At 36.9% G+C, this 14,261-nt stretch overlaps 3 protein-coding genes across 10 annotated transcripts in view; 2 read left to right on the top strand and 1 right to left on the bottom strand.

Moving 5' to 3' along the window:
* The window catches only part of LOC134842735 (WD repeat-containing protein 7-like), a 625,416-nt gene that overhangs the window by 243,631 nt on the left and 367,524 nt on the right, over positions 1 to 14,261 (bottom strand). The gene's annotated exons all lie outside the window — the stretch shown is intronic.
* Positions 3,697 to 14,261, top strand: part of LOC134842733 (intermembrane lipid transfer protein VPS13C-like) — a 102,132-nt gene continuing 91,567 nt past the window's right edge. For all 5 annotated transcript variants that reach the window (XM_063859203.1, XM_063859204.1, XM_063859205.1 and 2 more), the window contains exons 1-8: positions 3,697 to 4,034; positions 4,313 to 4,470; positions 6,693 to 6,881; positions 7,087 to 7,176; positions 7,983 to 8,275; positions 8,482 to 9,379; positions 11,080 to 11,251; positions 13,823 to 14,009. In XM_063859203.1, the coding sequence (XP_063715273.1) occupies positions 3,755 to 4,034; positions 4,313 to 4,470; positions 6,693 to 6,881; positions 7,087 to 7,176; positions 7,983 to 8,275; positions 8,482 to 9,379; positions 11,080 to 11,251; positions 13,823 to 14,009 (2,267 nt within the window). In that variant the 5' untranslated portion in view covers positions 3,697 to 3,754. The remainder of the gene's footprint in view (positions 4,035 to 4,312; positions 4,471 to 6,692; positions 6,882 to 7,086; positions 7,177 to 7,982; positions 8,276 to 8,481; positions 9,380 to 11,079; positions 11,252 to 13,822; positions 14,010 to 14,261) is intronic.
* LOC134842737 (small ribosomal subunit protein uS8-like) overlaps positions 11,417 to 14,261 on the top strand; it is a 121,367-nt gene continuing 118,522 nt past the window's right edge. Inside the window, exon 1 of the mRNA XM_063859213.1 lies at positions 11,417 to 11,433. The gene's annotated coding sequence lies outside the window, so the exon portion shown is untranslated. The remainder of the gene's footprint in view (positions 11,434 to 14,261) is intronic.

Here is a 14,261-nt window from a genome sequence, read left to right as displayed (position 1 = left end):
AAAAGTTGGCCCGGACGTTTTCCTTTGCCTTTTCGCTTTAATGCTCTGAGATTGAACTGCAATGCTTGCTCTGACGATCTAAATACAGGATTGATGAAAATTTCACTGAAAGCTTATGTTGTATCTAGTGCTTTTGCTTTGCACAGGAACGGGGACCGTAACAAGGAGGATTTGCATTTGAGGATCATTAATTGTTTTCCTGTGCGTTCGTCAAATTTACTGATTCATTTAGTCGTTTTTGAATTTTTGGTTTTTCAATGTCTGCTCCTCGATACTGCCAACTAGATTACGGTCGAGTCAGATTGCTTCGCCCCTCTCACAACTAAATTCATTTTCTTATTGCCAGGATTTTGCTGATCTTTTTGAACTTCGTTGAAAAGTGTGGCTCTAACATCATTCTCGTTCGTCAACGTTTTCACTAGCGCTTAAGCGTAGTTTTTTTGTCCCATAAGTTTTCCAGCCAAAAAAAAAACATGTTAACTTCCGTTCGATGGCATCGTTTGGTTTTGGTAGGGCATGAATCTGAGCAGCAAACTTGATTTTAACTTTGACAGTGTTCAGTCCCCCACTAGGAGTACGCTCTGCTCTCTTTCACCTTCTACACATCCTTCTATTTCGGATAGATTGGTTGCGGATACGTATGGCGATTTCACTTGTCACATATTTGCTGTTGTTAATTCTTGCTTCTACTTGATTTGTTGGCTCACTGTCTCGCGCGTGGAACAGCTTTTTATGTTTCCTGTGTAGATGTCTCCTTGACATTTCTTGATATATTTTTTTGCAGTATTCTCAGTTTTAAATATTCATTGGCATTTCTCGCATGAGAATGTTTTTTATGCTCTGATATTGTGTTCCATGGATCCTCTTTATATAAATCGGGATGCCGCCGGAGTTCAAGCAAACTTTCCGCAGTGAGGGCATTCTAGTGATTTTTTAAGTGGCATAACACATTCGTGTCATCGGGAGCTGTTGGGAGGACCTCTTTTTGGTTTCCTCTATTCTTTTACCATGCGTTCAAGTGTTGCCTCCACTTGTTCACCCTTTTGCGCCATGCTTCTCACTGTCCGAGCTTATAGTATCCAACTCGGTTGGGTCTAATCCCGTCTCTTTTACAAGTCGACGCCAGTATTGTGTGTTGTTCCTTATCTTTTTCCTCCCTCTGTCTTTCTGCTCTGACTGGAAGTTATCCGAGTATGGTTCTAGTTGCAGGGCTCTCCTCTTCCATACGCAGGATATGTCACATTCGTCGAAGGCTGCGTTTTGTACTTCCATTGAATAGGTTTTAATCCAATTGAACTCCTGGTGTCTTGCATGTTTTTTGCATCGTGATCGGCGATGGTTCTTTCCGAAAGTTCCATGCACACCGATATCGGTTGTCAGTCCACTGTAAGAATTGTTTCCACGATTGTCACTTTGAATAAGTCGTCCTCATCTCTATTGGTGTTATTTCGCAGTTAACATGCAATTAGAAATCGCATATGCCTCGCGCAACCCAAGTTTTCTCTCACACAGTGGGAGTACACCCGGGTTCGCCAGAAATGGTGACAGTCTTCGAAGAATAAAGCGTGGTTTTGTTTTAAAAAATGGCGGCCTATCCTTAATGTAAATAAGAAATAGAGTTCTTGGATCCCCCCATGTCTACCCAGTTATTGATATCTCGTTCGTCGAAACTTTACTTATGTATTTAATAAGTTAATCACAACAATCCAAGATGTTTCATTATATGTACATTCAAGATAAATAAAGATAAAGATATTTCATTCTATGTACATATTGTCTTTTTCCCGATACACTCAATGAATAAAATTTAATTGTGGTCAAATAATTTAGTTCTTAAGACTTGTTCGACATCTGCCTTAAGACTTTTTCGTCAAAAAAAGTTCGAAATCCGTGTCTATTCGATTTTGAGAAGCAAAGTTTTTTTTTCGTATCGAATTTTTTGAGCAGCTCAGTTTTGCCGCTGTGGTAAATTTAGATGGTGGCTTTTCCTTTGCGCCCGAATTTGGTAACAACATTTTGAGTTGAGAAACACAATTTTAACCGTAGAGAGAAACTGGCGTGGATCAAAAATCAGCTTTATCAAATCTTCATTTCTCCAAGATAGAGCTTTTTCTAGTGATACACTTAGTAATTGCGATCCACTCCTTGACTAAAAGTCAATTGGGATCAAATCATGTTCGGCGAGGATATTAAATATTTTAGAGCCCCGTAAAAGCAGTAAAAAACGTTTTTTGAAAATTTTTACACATCCTCCTTTTTCTGTTATGGTCATCAATTGAAAAAAATTAGATTTTTGAACTTTTTTTTTTTAAAAAACGGTAGTCGGAATTTTCTCTGCTTTTTTTACGGAATTGGCTATTCTTGGTTTTGATTAGTAATTTAACCTGGGATTTATTGCGGTGAACTACTTAAAAAAATTTAAGGAATATCAATTGCTGTAAGTAACTGAGAATGTTTTGATATGTCCTTAAAGAATGAATAGTCATCTACAAATAAATGGGGATCAAATTGTTCAGCACTGTGCAAAGTGATCGGTTCGTTTAGCCTGGAAATTGCATCAAATCTAGCTGACATCCTTTTCCCCAAAAAGTCAGGGATTTTAATTTCCTTCCTTTTTATATTTTTAGCCGATGACATGTTTTTCGTTTTTAAATTTATGGCTGAAATGCTTTTCAATGCATACTCGCTTATATTCACTAGCAAAAATAATATTCAAAAAGTGGCTCGCTTCGAGGTCTTAGTTTTTCTGTTTTTTTTATATTGGGCCATCCCTACTTAGGTTTGATTTGCCGGTGAATTTATTTCGGCCTCTGTAACTTGGTTATTCTATAATTAAGTTTGCTTTTAAGGGGGTGTGAAACTGTCATGGCGATATTTTCGAACTAGTTTCCTCTGTTCGCTGCTTTGATGCTTCGATTCACAGAGCGGTGACCTTATTTATCACGGAAACGCAAATCGTTTTATGGTAACAGAAGTTTGCAGCCAATAAATGTAGCAAATGTCGATTTGTCCAACACGTATTAACGAACGCAATGTGTGCTCTTTTTTGTTACAGTTACAAACATTTAGATAAAATAGAGAGAATTCTATCTGAATTTGGTATTAGTTAGTCTTGATGTTAGTTTAATCGAGTTTGTTATATATGCTAGTCCGCTCAGTATTTATTTTTACCGAAGAAGCTCCAAATTAGTTGCCATTAATTTGCAGTTGAATTTGACGCCGTCTGGTGTAACGTTTTGGTGGAGCTTTTCAATTTAGCGGAATTTAATTTCGATGTTCAGCTACAGAGCAAATTAATTACCTGTTTATTATAGAGCAGGAACGACTTGTTACTACGAAACATTCTTTGCTTCTAAAGCTATTCCAGCTTCTGTTTTTAAATTGGGGGATCTAGGATGTTCTCGATGCGGGTTTTCAAAACAATTTTTCAAAATTTCGGCTTGTTTTGGTGGACTAAATGGATTTTTCCGACCAAAGTTTGCCAAATTTTTCAGCTGGTTGACCAAAAATAGATGTCAAAAAATAGTACCAAGGAGGACCCCTTTGGGTGGTCAGGGGATCCTTTTCCTTTTTTGATCAAGTTTCCTTTTTTGATCAATTTAAGTTAACTGATTTACCATTTATTTATTCATATGATGCTTGATAAATAATATAGGTTGTGTTTAGGTCCACATTTTTTTTTCTGTATTTTAGATGGACATATGACTGAACTTTGAATTTGACTAGATAGGTATTTAAGTTTCAATTCTACGCTATGTTGGAAGGTCTGTTGAAATGGGCAGTGGACTACCTGCTCAAGGATTACGTCATCATAGACCCCAACTCGGCCAAGACGAATATTCTAGAAGGAAAGATTGAGTTCGAGAACTTGGAATTGAGACCGGATATTCTGGAGAAGCTGGGAGTGTCTGGCTATTCGTTGCGTGCTGGGCACATTGGAAAACTGCTGGTGCACATAAGTCCATTCAACTACTCTTCGCAGCCGGCTAATGTGTTGATCGATGGCATTTATCTACTCGTTGTTCCTTCACACGGCGAGTTAAAGCACCGTTTAAAATTACTTGTCTTTGTAAAGGGAACAAGAAAAGGCGGTCATGCATTTTAACTCCTCTGTTTTTCGCCCTTCTGTGCTTATTGTTGTGAAAAACATGCAGTTAATTTATATTCTCTCGTGTCTTAAAATTTAACAATAAGCGCGTTTTTTTATCCAAGGCCCCTTTAGAAAAAAAATTACGGTTAGTCATTCAAAAACGGATTTTGTAAAATGTATGAACGAGAGGTCAAGAGGTCGAAATTCGCTCTTGTGTTTTAGTGGTGAAGGTAGACAAGGCGACTAAGACGAAGCGTAGAGTGGAGGACAAGTTGAGAACCCTGGCCAAGATTGAAGAGATGCGCAGTCAGAAGTTACTTGCAGAAGATAAAGACCAAGAGGAACAGCAGAACAAGAAGGACGGATTCCTACTCAGACAGGTAGACATACACTGTTTTTCTTTCATCCAATAAACTATGACCTAAGGTCGATTTTTTATCATGCAACATGCATCTTGAGTGTACATTTTCTTAGGGGGGTGAGTGTGCTATCCTATTAAAGATATTTCTACACTTGCGATAGTAAGTGCATTGCAACGGGTTTCTTGAATTTTTTTCCGTAAATAACTTTTTTCAGTGGGCTCATTTCCTGGAAGCCTCTGTTAGCAACAAATTTGCCGCAACAGGCATATTTTGTGGCAAGTTAGCATTTCAAATATCTGTCCTATTTGAAATTTGCTTATCATGTTGGTTGTGATTTTACCAACGCGATTTGTTAACACTTGTGGATCTAGTGTATAATACGAACCTTATTTTTTTCCAACATAAGGCGCAAATATTGGTGCGGCACCCCCAATAATGTACATTTTCATTATTGTGCACGTCGTTTCAAACAACATAACAAAAATGAATGAAAACTCGATTTCAGAAATGTTCTAACTCAATATATCTCGCAAATTAATGAAATGCATAATTTATACTCAAGGTGGCTTTTTGCTTCGCAATTTGTTACATGCAAAGTTAGTATGGATGCCTTCAGTTTGTTGTATTCCAAATTTGTACCATTTATGCTAAATTGATTGGCAAGTTATTAGCATATATAGCTGCTTTATTCGTAACTAGTGTTTGTCGGTTGTTAAGCTTGCGTGGCTGAGTAGATAGTGCGTGAGACTCAAAATCTCTTGATTGCAGGTCGCAGATTCGAATCCTAGACGTAGCCGAGTTTTTGTTAATTCGAGGCTCATTTCTACTTTTTCTTTCTTCACTTGACAGAGCTGCTTTTTTGCCGTGTTCTTGCAAGTGTGCGAAGCGCAGCTTCGCCTCTGTGTAAAAATATTTTGTAGTTTTTGCATTTTTCCGGCTTATTAGGTTTTGGCCTATCCGCTACAGTGTTTTCGGCTTTGTTACTGCTTGTTAAGTGTTCTTCCGATGCTAATTTTTATTGTATTGTCTTGGCTTGTTTTTCTTTCAAAATTTTATTCATTTTGATGGATAATGTTTTTGAGCATTTTCAAGTTTTTTTCGCCAGCGTCTTTCTTGTTTTGTGTCGTAAGTTGTGTGAAGCTCGGCCTCAGTTTAAAATTTCACTTTTATTGTTTTGCGCGTTGGATGAATGTATTTTGAACATTCCGCGCTACTTGTTTAACAACCAGGTTCTTTGGTTTAAAATGACAATCAGTAAGTGTTATAAAATCGAGTACTAGACTTTTTTTCCTGTAAACAACTTGTTTAACTTTCACTTTTTCCTGGAACACGTCGATTCTTCCTTGGATTAATAATTTCTTTCAAGTGGATTATACTGCAAGCTGTAAGCGTTTGGAAATTATCGTATATTAGTTTGGTGTACTCCGAATAGAACAGATTGTTTTGTTAAATTAATATTTTGTTAAATTTAGGAATTTATTTAATTTCATTTTTTGTCTGGTTGTTATTAAACATCTTTTGTGGGCCTTTTAATGGTTCAGTTACTACAGTTACTATTCGGTCGTCGATTATAGCGCCCTCTGATGTGCTACGCCGAAATCTAAGATGTAATTGTTTTGTATACCAGGAATAATAAACATTGAAGGAACTAACGAAGAAAAAATTGGAAGTTCAATAATTACAAAAAGAATTTTTTTTTGCCCTAAGTTATTTGCTACTTATACAGCTACAGCGTAATCTTCGTTCTTGATCCGACCATTGAAAACGGGCAGGAACTTTGTATTCGGGTGTGTTTTACTTTTTGTTTTCCGCGCAAAATTAGGTACCACAAATAATCATTGGACTGGGTTGCATGATATATCATATCAAAGCCCTTTTAGTCGCAATTCGAACCACATCAAAAAATTTCAAACATTTTTCCCCGTGTCGAGAAAAACGGTTTGAAATTTTTGACTTTTCGTCTTATTTCAAGCGAATAAAGCGAGCGAGCGAGCGAGCAGTCTTATTTTAACTGCTTAAAAGTTTACAATAGCTTAACTTTAAACGTAAAAAGTTAGGTTTACTTGAATAACGTTGGCTTACTTTTTTTGGTTTTTATATTTTTTCAAGTAACAGTAACCGGCTATCCTTGTTCTCGTTCGGCTTGTTCCTAAAAAGTGTCACACTGCTCCATTACAGTAAAGAAGTATCAATGTCTTTTTTTGTTCTACTCTAAATTGGATGTTGACTATGTGGTGCAGGTGATGGCGATAGTGAGGAATCTGCAGATCACAGTGAACAACATCCACGTGAGACTGGAAGATGGGACCACTGACCCCAGCTGCAAAGTGTCCCTCGGAGTCACACTGGAGAGCCTCACTCTGCGCACATGCAATGGCAAATGGGAGGAGACTCTCGTCACTGAACAGACGTCGAACGCATTCTTCAAGGTGAATTAATTGACGAAAGCATGTTTTTTTTTGCCAAAGGAGGATCTACTTAACACAATGTCGTTTAAATATACCCAAGTGCAGACCATTTGGAAACATTTGTCAACTAACTTGAGAGGTCTGTATTGGAATTTGGAGATTAATTTGATTCACAATAAACATTTTTTTTCGCACTGCCATTGACATTAAAGATGTAATTGTTTAGGTGGCTAAATTGCGCAGTCTGTCTCTCTACTTCACGACTCACTCCAAACTCTATTCGGAACAGGCCGCAGTCGACAAAAACGCCATGAAGGTACATTACATAACATTCATTAACACAACTAAATAATATAGCACAAAAATCAATCAATAATATAGCACAAAAAAATCTGGCTAAATATTTGACAATATTTACTGGTAGTGATTTTTTTATAAATTTTTCCTCGTTTTTTGCTTTGCTTGGGTTAATTTGCGATTAACCTCATTTCTTAAGCATTGAAAAACATTTATGACACATTTTTGATCTAATTGGAGTATTCTTATTTCAGTTTCTGGTACGTACAAAACATGTTGGTACAATGCATCTTTCCTATTTGTTTCTATAATGTTTTATAGCAGGCACTCATTCCTTGCATGTGTCTTGTTGTCACAATCAATATGAATCGAATGTTTGGGGACTTTTATTTGGATTTATCTTAAATCTAGAAGACAAGGAAAAATTACATTTTTTTGCCAGCCTTGGTTTTCTAAATAGGGAAGTTGTTGCAATAGCTCAAAACGCGTGCCTCGAGGCCTGCAAACTTTTTCATGATTGCAATAATTTTTGTGTTTGGTAGATCGAAAACTACAAGCCTAACACAGCTTCGACCCAGTCTAGTACTACTTTACTCTAAATTTAGCGGATCAGGACCTCCATTAAAATGTTGGTTTTTTGAAGAAAAAAAATGAGCAAATTTACTTACCCTGGCACAAAGAAAGACTGAATATTCAACCCGGTTAGAGTAGATGAAAGATTTGTTCAGTGAGGCTCAGATTTAAGGCTGAAGAACGCGATTAGAGTTGTTAAAACCGGACCAACCTGAATGAAACAATTGTGATGATTACAATGCTACTTTGTAGGGCATCTTGAAGGCTACCATTGCAAAGGAAGGCGGTCGGCTGCCTCCCGCATATGAGTACCTGGTCAAACCACTCTCCTCAGACGCACGAGTATGGGTAGTGCCCAACCCCAGAAATTGCAATCCAGGTCAGCCTCAGCTGTTCATGGACATGGTGATCCATGACGTGGCCATAGCTGCAAGCAAGAAACAGGTCCACTCGGCCATAGCGCTAGTAGAATCTGCTGATCTGTTGCGGATGAAAAACAAGTACAAGAAATTCCGACCAAAAGATCTATCTTCTCCAAAAGCAAAGTAAGTTGAGTAATTGTGGTATTATGATTCTCGTAAAAAGTATAGTTCCTTAGAAGTTAATGTTCTGAAGTAAAAGGGTAGATTTAGACTGCCATTTTTCGGTCAAAACTTTGATAAATTTTTGATCAAAACGTTTTTAGCGTTAATAAGCGTTCCGAAAAAGTTAAAATATTTGTCTTTCCTAAATTATATACATAGCGTTTTAGATGGGATTTTGCTATCAAATGTGTGCTGGTGAAAACAGTTCGACCCAAGCTAGACGTGTGGAAATGGGAGAACATCAAGATGCACAGAGACACCTGCTTGCAGTATCAGGAAGTCATGCAGAAAGTGTACGGCAAGCCGAACTCCAAACTAACTGAACAAGAAGAGATCAAAAAGGCCATCGCTGAAGAGACTCTGGACGTGTTCGATCTAGATCTATGTCGCCGACTGGCACAGCAAGCTGTGAAGCTGACTAAAGACGCTCTTGCTCAAGAACAGAAGCGCAAGAAGCAGGAAAAGTCGAGCGGGGGTTGGTTCGGCTGGGGAAGCAGCTCAAAAAAGAGCAGTGCGAAGTCGGAAGAAATGATAACAACGGTAACAGAAGAGATAGAAAAGGGAATGAATGACGCGAAAAACAAAGCCGAATTGTACAAAGCTCTCGGTTACGATGACAATGAAGATAGCGGCATGATGAATTACAGTCTGCTCCCGAAAGAGTTCATCCAACTTGAAGTGGGAGTAAACCTGAAGAAGTTTTCGGTCACGCTCAATGAAGACATAGGGGGAGGGGTGATGCATAATGTGTCTAAATTCAGCATGACAAACCTGAAGACTTCTTTAATGAGACAACCTACTCCTGATTACTTGAAGGCGAAGTTTGACCTTGGCAGACTTGAAATAGACGGCAGCATCGACACCAAAGCGGACGTGAAGACTACGAAACCGCCTCAGCTCTTATCCATTGTGCAAGATAATTCTAAGAATTCGCTCATCACTATAGTGTTTGAGATGAGCCCACTTAGTAACACAGATGTAGATTTTGCAGTGAATGTGAGGTCGGAGTCCGTCCAGATGACTTATGATTTTGGCACTGTGCAGAACTTGGTAGACTTCTTCAAGGTATTATAGACCAAAAGACATTTCACATCCAATCAAAATCAAGGTCGCGCTTCTTTTTTCGATATCGCACAAGCGGCGATATCGAAATACCGATTCGTTCTACTAATCATTCGAAATTGAAATGAGGCAAGCAAATTAAACAATAACACCGTGCTAGATGGAAACTATAAAGCGTCAATGATTGTAATTGAAGACGCTAGCATAAGTCGTCATGATTTAACTTTTTTTCACGCTCAAAGTTGATATTTTTTGGTTTAACTGATTATTTATGTTAAAAAGACGGCAAACTCGAATAGAAAAAAGCGGAAGTTTTTTTCTAAGCTAACTCGCAAATAAAAGTTTTCATTGAAAGTAGAATTTATTCACTTATTTGTATTATAGGTCGAAAGTATTATAGGTCGCAGTATGTCGCAGATCGAATCCGATACGTAGCCGCATTTTTACTATTTCGAGGCTTATTTTTACTTTAATTTATTGCTTTTTATAGTGCTGCTTTTTGTCGTGTTCTCGCTAGTGTTGATAAAACGAGGCGTCGCCTCTGTGTTAAAGAGTACGCTTTGACATAATTTTTTTTATCACGTGATAGAAAGCGTTGCTCTGAGCTCGAAATTGAAATGAATTTTCATCTGCGATGTATTCTATGAATTTATGGGATTTTGAATGTTGCAAACTAAATTGAAAAAAAAAATGGTGGAAAAAATTGTTTTTTTTTTTGCCAAATCTAAAACATTGCTTTTTGTGGTGTAGATCTGGCAAAAACACAAAAGCATTCAAAATTTTCAGTGATGTGTTCTGATGTAAGCAGTTTTGTTTCTTATGAAGCCAATTTTTTCGAGTCAATGAGCGTAGCTGGCAACTTAGGGCTATCTCTATATTTTTAGGAAAATCTTGGAAATCAATTTGGCTCACCTAAAAAAGCTCAGGAGCGAATTTTTTTTGCGGTTTCATTTTTGATTTTATAAGAGTCGATGAACGTAGTTCAGATTTCTATATAGGTAGCGATGATTTTTTCCAGGCCCAAATTCATTTTTTGCGAATGAATTTTGATTTCTTTTTAAGTTCAGTTCATTTCCTGTGTTGAAAACGGCAAACTCCCTTATCGAACAGAAGACTGTGAAGGTCACTGAAAATTAGATCGAACTCTAGCTTCGAAGGTGGAATTTAATTTTCAGATATCCCAGCACCTATTGATCCATTTTTTTTTCAAATTTTGTCAATATTGTCAGAAAAAGTCTCAATCGTAAATTGTTCTTGAAGTTCGAAGAGATTTAGGGGCATATAATTTCTTCTTTAAATTTCAACAGAGTTAACAGAGTTAACAGAAAAAAAATAAAACTCTGTTAACTCATAGATTCCTATTTTCAATGCTTGCGATATGATTACTTGAGCGCAGAAGTCGATAGAACTGTTATTTATTTGAATGGCGAATGTGACCAAAGGGTGTGATCGCTAGTTAAATAATCGCAGAAACGCTAAGCACTCATCCATCTCGTATCGCTATCGCTAAATACATCTTAATTGTTCCTCTGATGGCAATCATTAAGTATATCATTGGAAAACTCTACTAGATTTGTCAAAAGTTTTGAAAGGGCCAATTGAGTTCGCAGTAAAAAAAAATGGTCGCTAACGCATGAACAATAACATCTGTTCTTACGTGTTGATATCCTGTCATGCCTTATGGTACTGGTATTTTGTGGTAGACTAAGCAGGAGGCGACGCTGGTTGTGGATGATGTGAAAGATGCAGCTAATAGACAGATGAAGAAGTTCAGCAACACCTCTACTGCTGGCGTCCTCTTCCTACTAGAGAAACACAAGGTCATCTTCCTCGACGTCAACCTCGAACCCTCATTCGCACTCATACCCGCAAAGGGTAAGAAATTCAAAGTTGATAGGCACTAAAGTTTACTAAAGTGGGGAATTCTCAACCCAAAGAACTTTTTTCAATTGCAAAATCAAGTTTGCGTGTAATCGGGAACTAGACTTTTTCCATTTAACAACTTTGCTTTGAATCTGTGAGAGACTGATCGTGTTATATTAATAAACTTATTAAATTGCTAGCTCACCTCCCGCTTGGTCTAGTGGCTTTGGATATCGGCTGAAAAAGTGAATTGTAGGCCATTCTTTGACGTATGATATCTTGTCAACTAATTTTTCAGGAAATAGACTTCGTTCGATTCAAGCAATTCTTTGTTACTAAAAGTCATTCTGTAATTTGTAAGTTATAAACTCTGATTTTGTAAAATTTCCTGTTATTTGTTTCGGCTTATATTGTATTGGCTTAGTAACCTTATAGTGCGTCGTTTAAGAGACCAAATTAGATTTTTATACATCGAAAGTGTTTCAAGAGGATAAAGTTTTCTTGAGTTTCAAGACTTTATTGCTCAAAATTTTTAACATCAATTTTTTTTCGTCGGTTTTTTCCAGGCCTTTACTTTGTTTGGTCGCTAAAAACGGGCCTTGGTCACCGAAGGTCACGTGGTTTGAGTCCCTGCGCCGTACCTGTTTTTTTTTCGATAAGTATAGAATTTGAAAATTTTTCTGGGAAACTAATTTTTGCGCAATCGCAAGTTTGAGTTTGTTTTTGTTGCTCAATTTTCTAACCATGGATTTCTCCTCTGATAAAAGAGTCTCCAACTGTGACTTTGTTTATTTCCTGTCATTTTGGCTGATGAACATTGGCTCAGACGCCGTATATTGCGTCGCTTGAAAGGCAAAAACATTTTTTTTCCAGCTTTTTAGCGGTAAATGAGCAAAACGAAGACACTTATTCATGCTTTTTCGTGAAAATTGGTAAAATTTGATCACGCTGAAATTTGATATTTGCGGTTTGGCTAATGATTTTTTTGACTCAATTCAAATTAATTTGTTCAAAAGAAAGCAATGACAAAAGTGCAAATGGCGAAAAAGATTTTTTAAATTTCAAAATTGGATTTTCATTTGGATGTTTCCCAGCAGAAAGAAATACCTTTTAATTCAGTTGTCTCAGAGTGGGTTAGATTATAAAGTATGAATCTTGAGAGAGTCGTGAAGTACAAAGAGTTTCAAAATATGTATTTTTTGCTTCAAAATTTTATTGATTTTTCTATATATTTTTTCGGGTTTGAATTTAAAGACGTTTTTCGAATTTCTGCTGGCTGTATGTAAGGAGGGTGGCTGTATTTTGTGCTTTGGCAGCCATTTTTTCGGCTTAACAGCCATCTATCCGAGTTTTGTTGGATTACTTACCGCTTTTTAACTGATTCTAGTCGCTGATTAACGCTTGTGATTTTGTTTGACATTTTTTGGCAATTGAACATCATTCGAAACAAAAATATGAAGTTTTTGTAGATGTAGTTTTTTTCGACTTTTTCAAAAATGGTTTTATTTACTATCCGCTATCTTGTAATCCTATGTTTGTGTTATATCGCAAGTGTGGCAAAGCTCCGCTTCACTTTTCTGTTATGTATTATTTTTCGGTGGAATCTCTCATACGCGAAGGAACGAATGCGCGAAAATAAAAATCAGCCAATCAGATTTCAGTAATCTAAAATTTGGAAAGAAAGTAAACATTTTTAGGGAATGATTATTGATATTGGCCGAATTATAATAACGGAAGAAGTATGCAAAATTTCCAAATTGTCACTAACGCCGCCGAATTGGAACAAATTTTATTTTACAAGAGTTTCCTTATGAAAGAAGCAAAATATTGCTTCTTTAATTGTATGGCAATTGCTTCTTTTTAAAATTTGATTTTAGGCTATTTTATTTTCGGTCATTCGCTAACGAGTTTTTTTGCGCATTCGGTCCTTCGCGCATGAGAATAGCCACCTTATTTTTTGACTTATATTTCAGGAAGAATGCAAATAATTTGGCTGAGTAATTACAAAATCCCGACTGCGAAGTAATTAAAAACTGTTCATATTTTAGGAAACGGTAATCATCTTCCCTAATCTTTGACTGTAGTCAAAAATCTGTTATGCTTTAGAAATCCACTTCTAGATTCGGTGGAAAATTCATTGTTCACTGTTCTTTGATGTTTTTTCATTCGGTGTTTCATAGAATAAAGCCTTTTTAAGTGTCAATGATTGGAGTCAGGAAAAAGTTCAGGTCAACTTTGATATTTTGCTAGTTGAGTTTTGATTTCTTTTTTAAGTTTTATTCCTTTCTTTTATTTAAGGGAGGGAAACTCCACTATCGAACAGCAAAAGTGTAAAGGTCACGAGAAAGGTGATCGACTTCCAGTTTAGAAAAAGGATTTTCTTTTTAGTTTTTCCAACGGATATAAAATCTACTTTTTGTCCCAGTTTTTTCTAATGGGTTAGTCTTATGAAAAAAGAGTCTAACATAAAATATTCTTGAAAGTTGGAAAGGTGATATTTTTCTGGTTGTCTAGTGTTCTTTGACATTTTTCGTACTTTATGTTGGCTATATTTTTGGGTGAAAGCGCAGTTGAACTTTTCAGGTCAAATCCAGTCGGATGCGCCAGTCGTTATTTTCAAGACAGGACAACTCAAAGTAGTCACTCAGAACACCAAGTCAGCCCTGAGGCAAGCTAAAGCCACAACAGCAAGCGCAGCGGCGGCTACAAATGAAAGGGAATTGGCCAGGACCACGACAATGGACGAGATCAAAGACAAGCCATACGATAGGTTTGGCTCTTAGTGTTTTGCGGTTTCATTATAACCAGGCTAGACTGGAATGAAACGCTGAGAAATTCATTAGCATTTGGTTTTGACATCATTATGAGTTTAAGCATATGCAACCTATTTTTACACTTGCGAGAGCAAATGTCTTGTAGTCGGAAACCTAGACTTTTTTCCCGTTAACAACTTTTTTTACACGAAAATAAAATTGCCTCATTATTGAACCTTATCAACTTTCAGGTTCCTTACCACTTGGCC

Source organism: Symsagittifera roscoffensis, chromosome 3, assembly GCF_963678635.1.
Source record: "Symsagittifera roscoffensis chromosome 3, txSymRosc1.1, whole genome shotgun sequence".
Lineage (NCBI taxonomy): Eukaryota > Metazoa > Xenacoelomorpha > Acoela > Convolutidae > Symsagittifera > Symsagittifera roscoffensis.
This window is presented reverse-complemented; position numbering and strand designations above follow the sequence as displayed.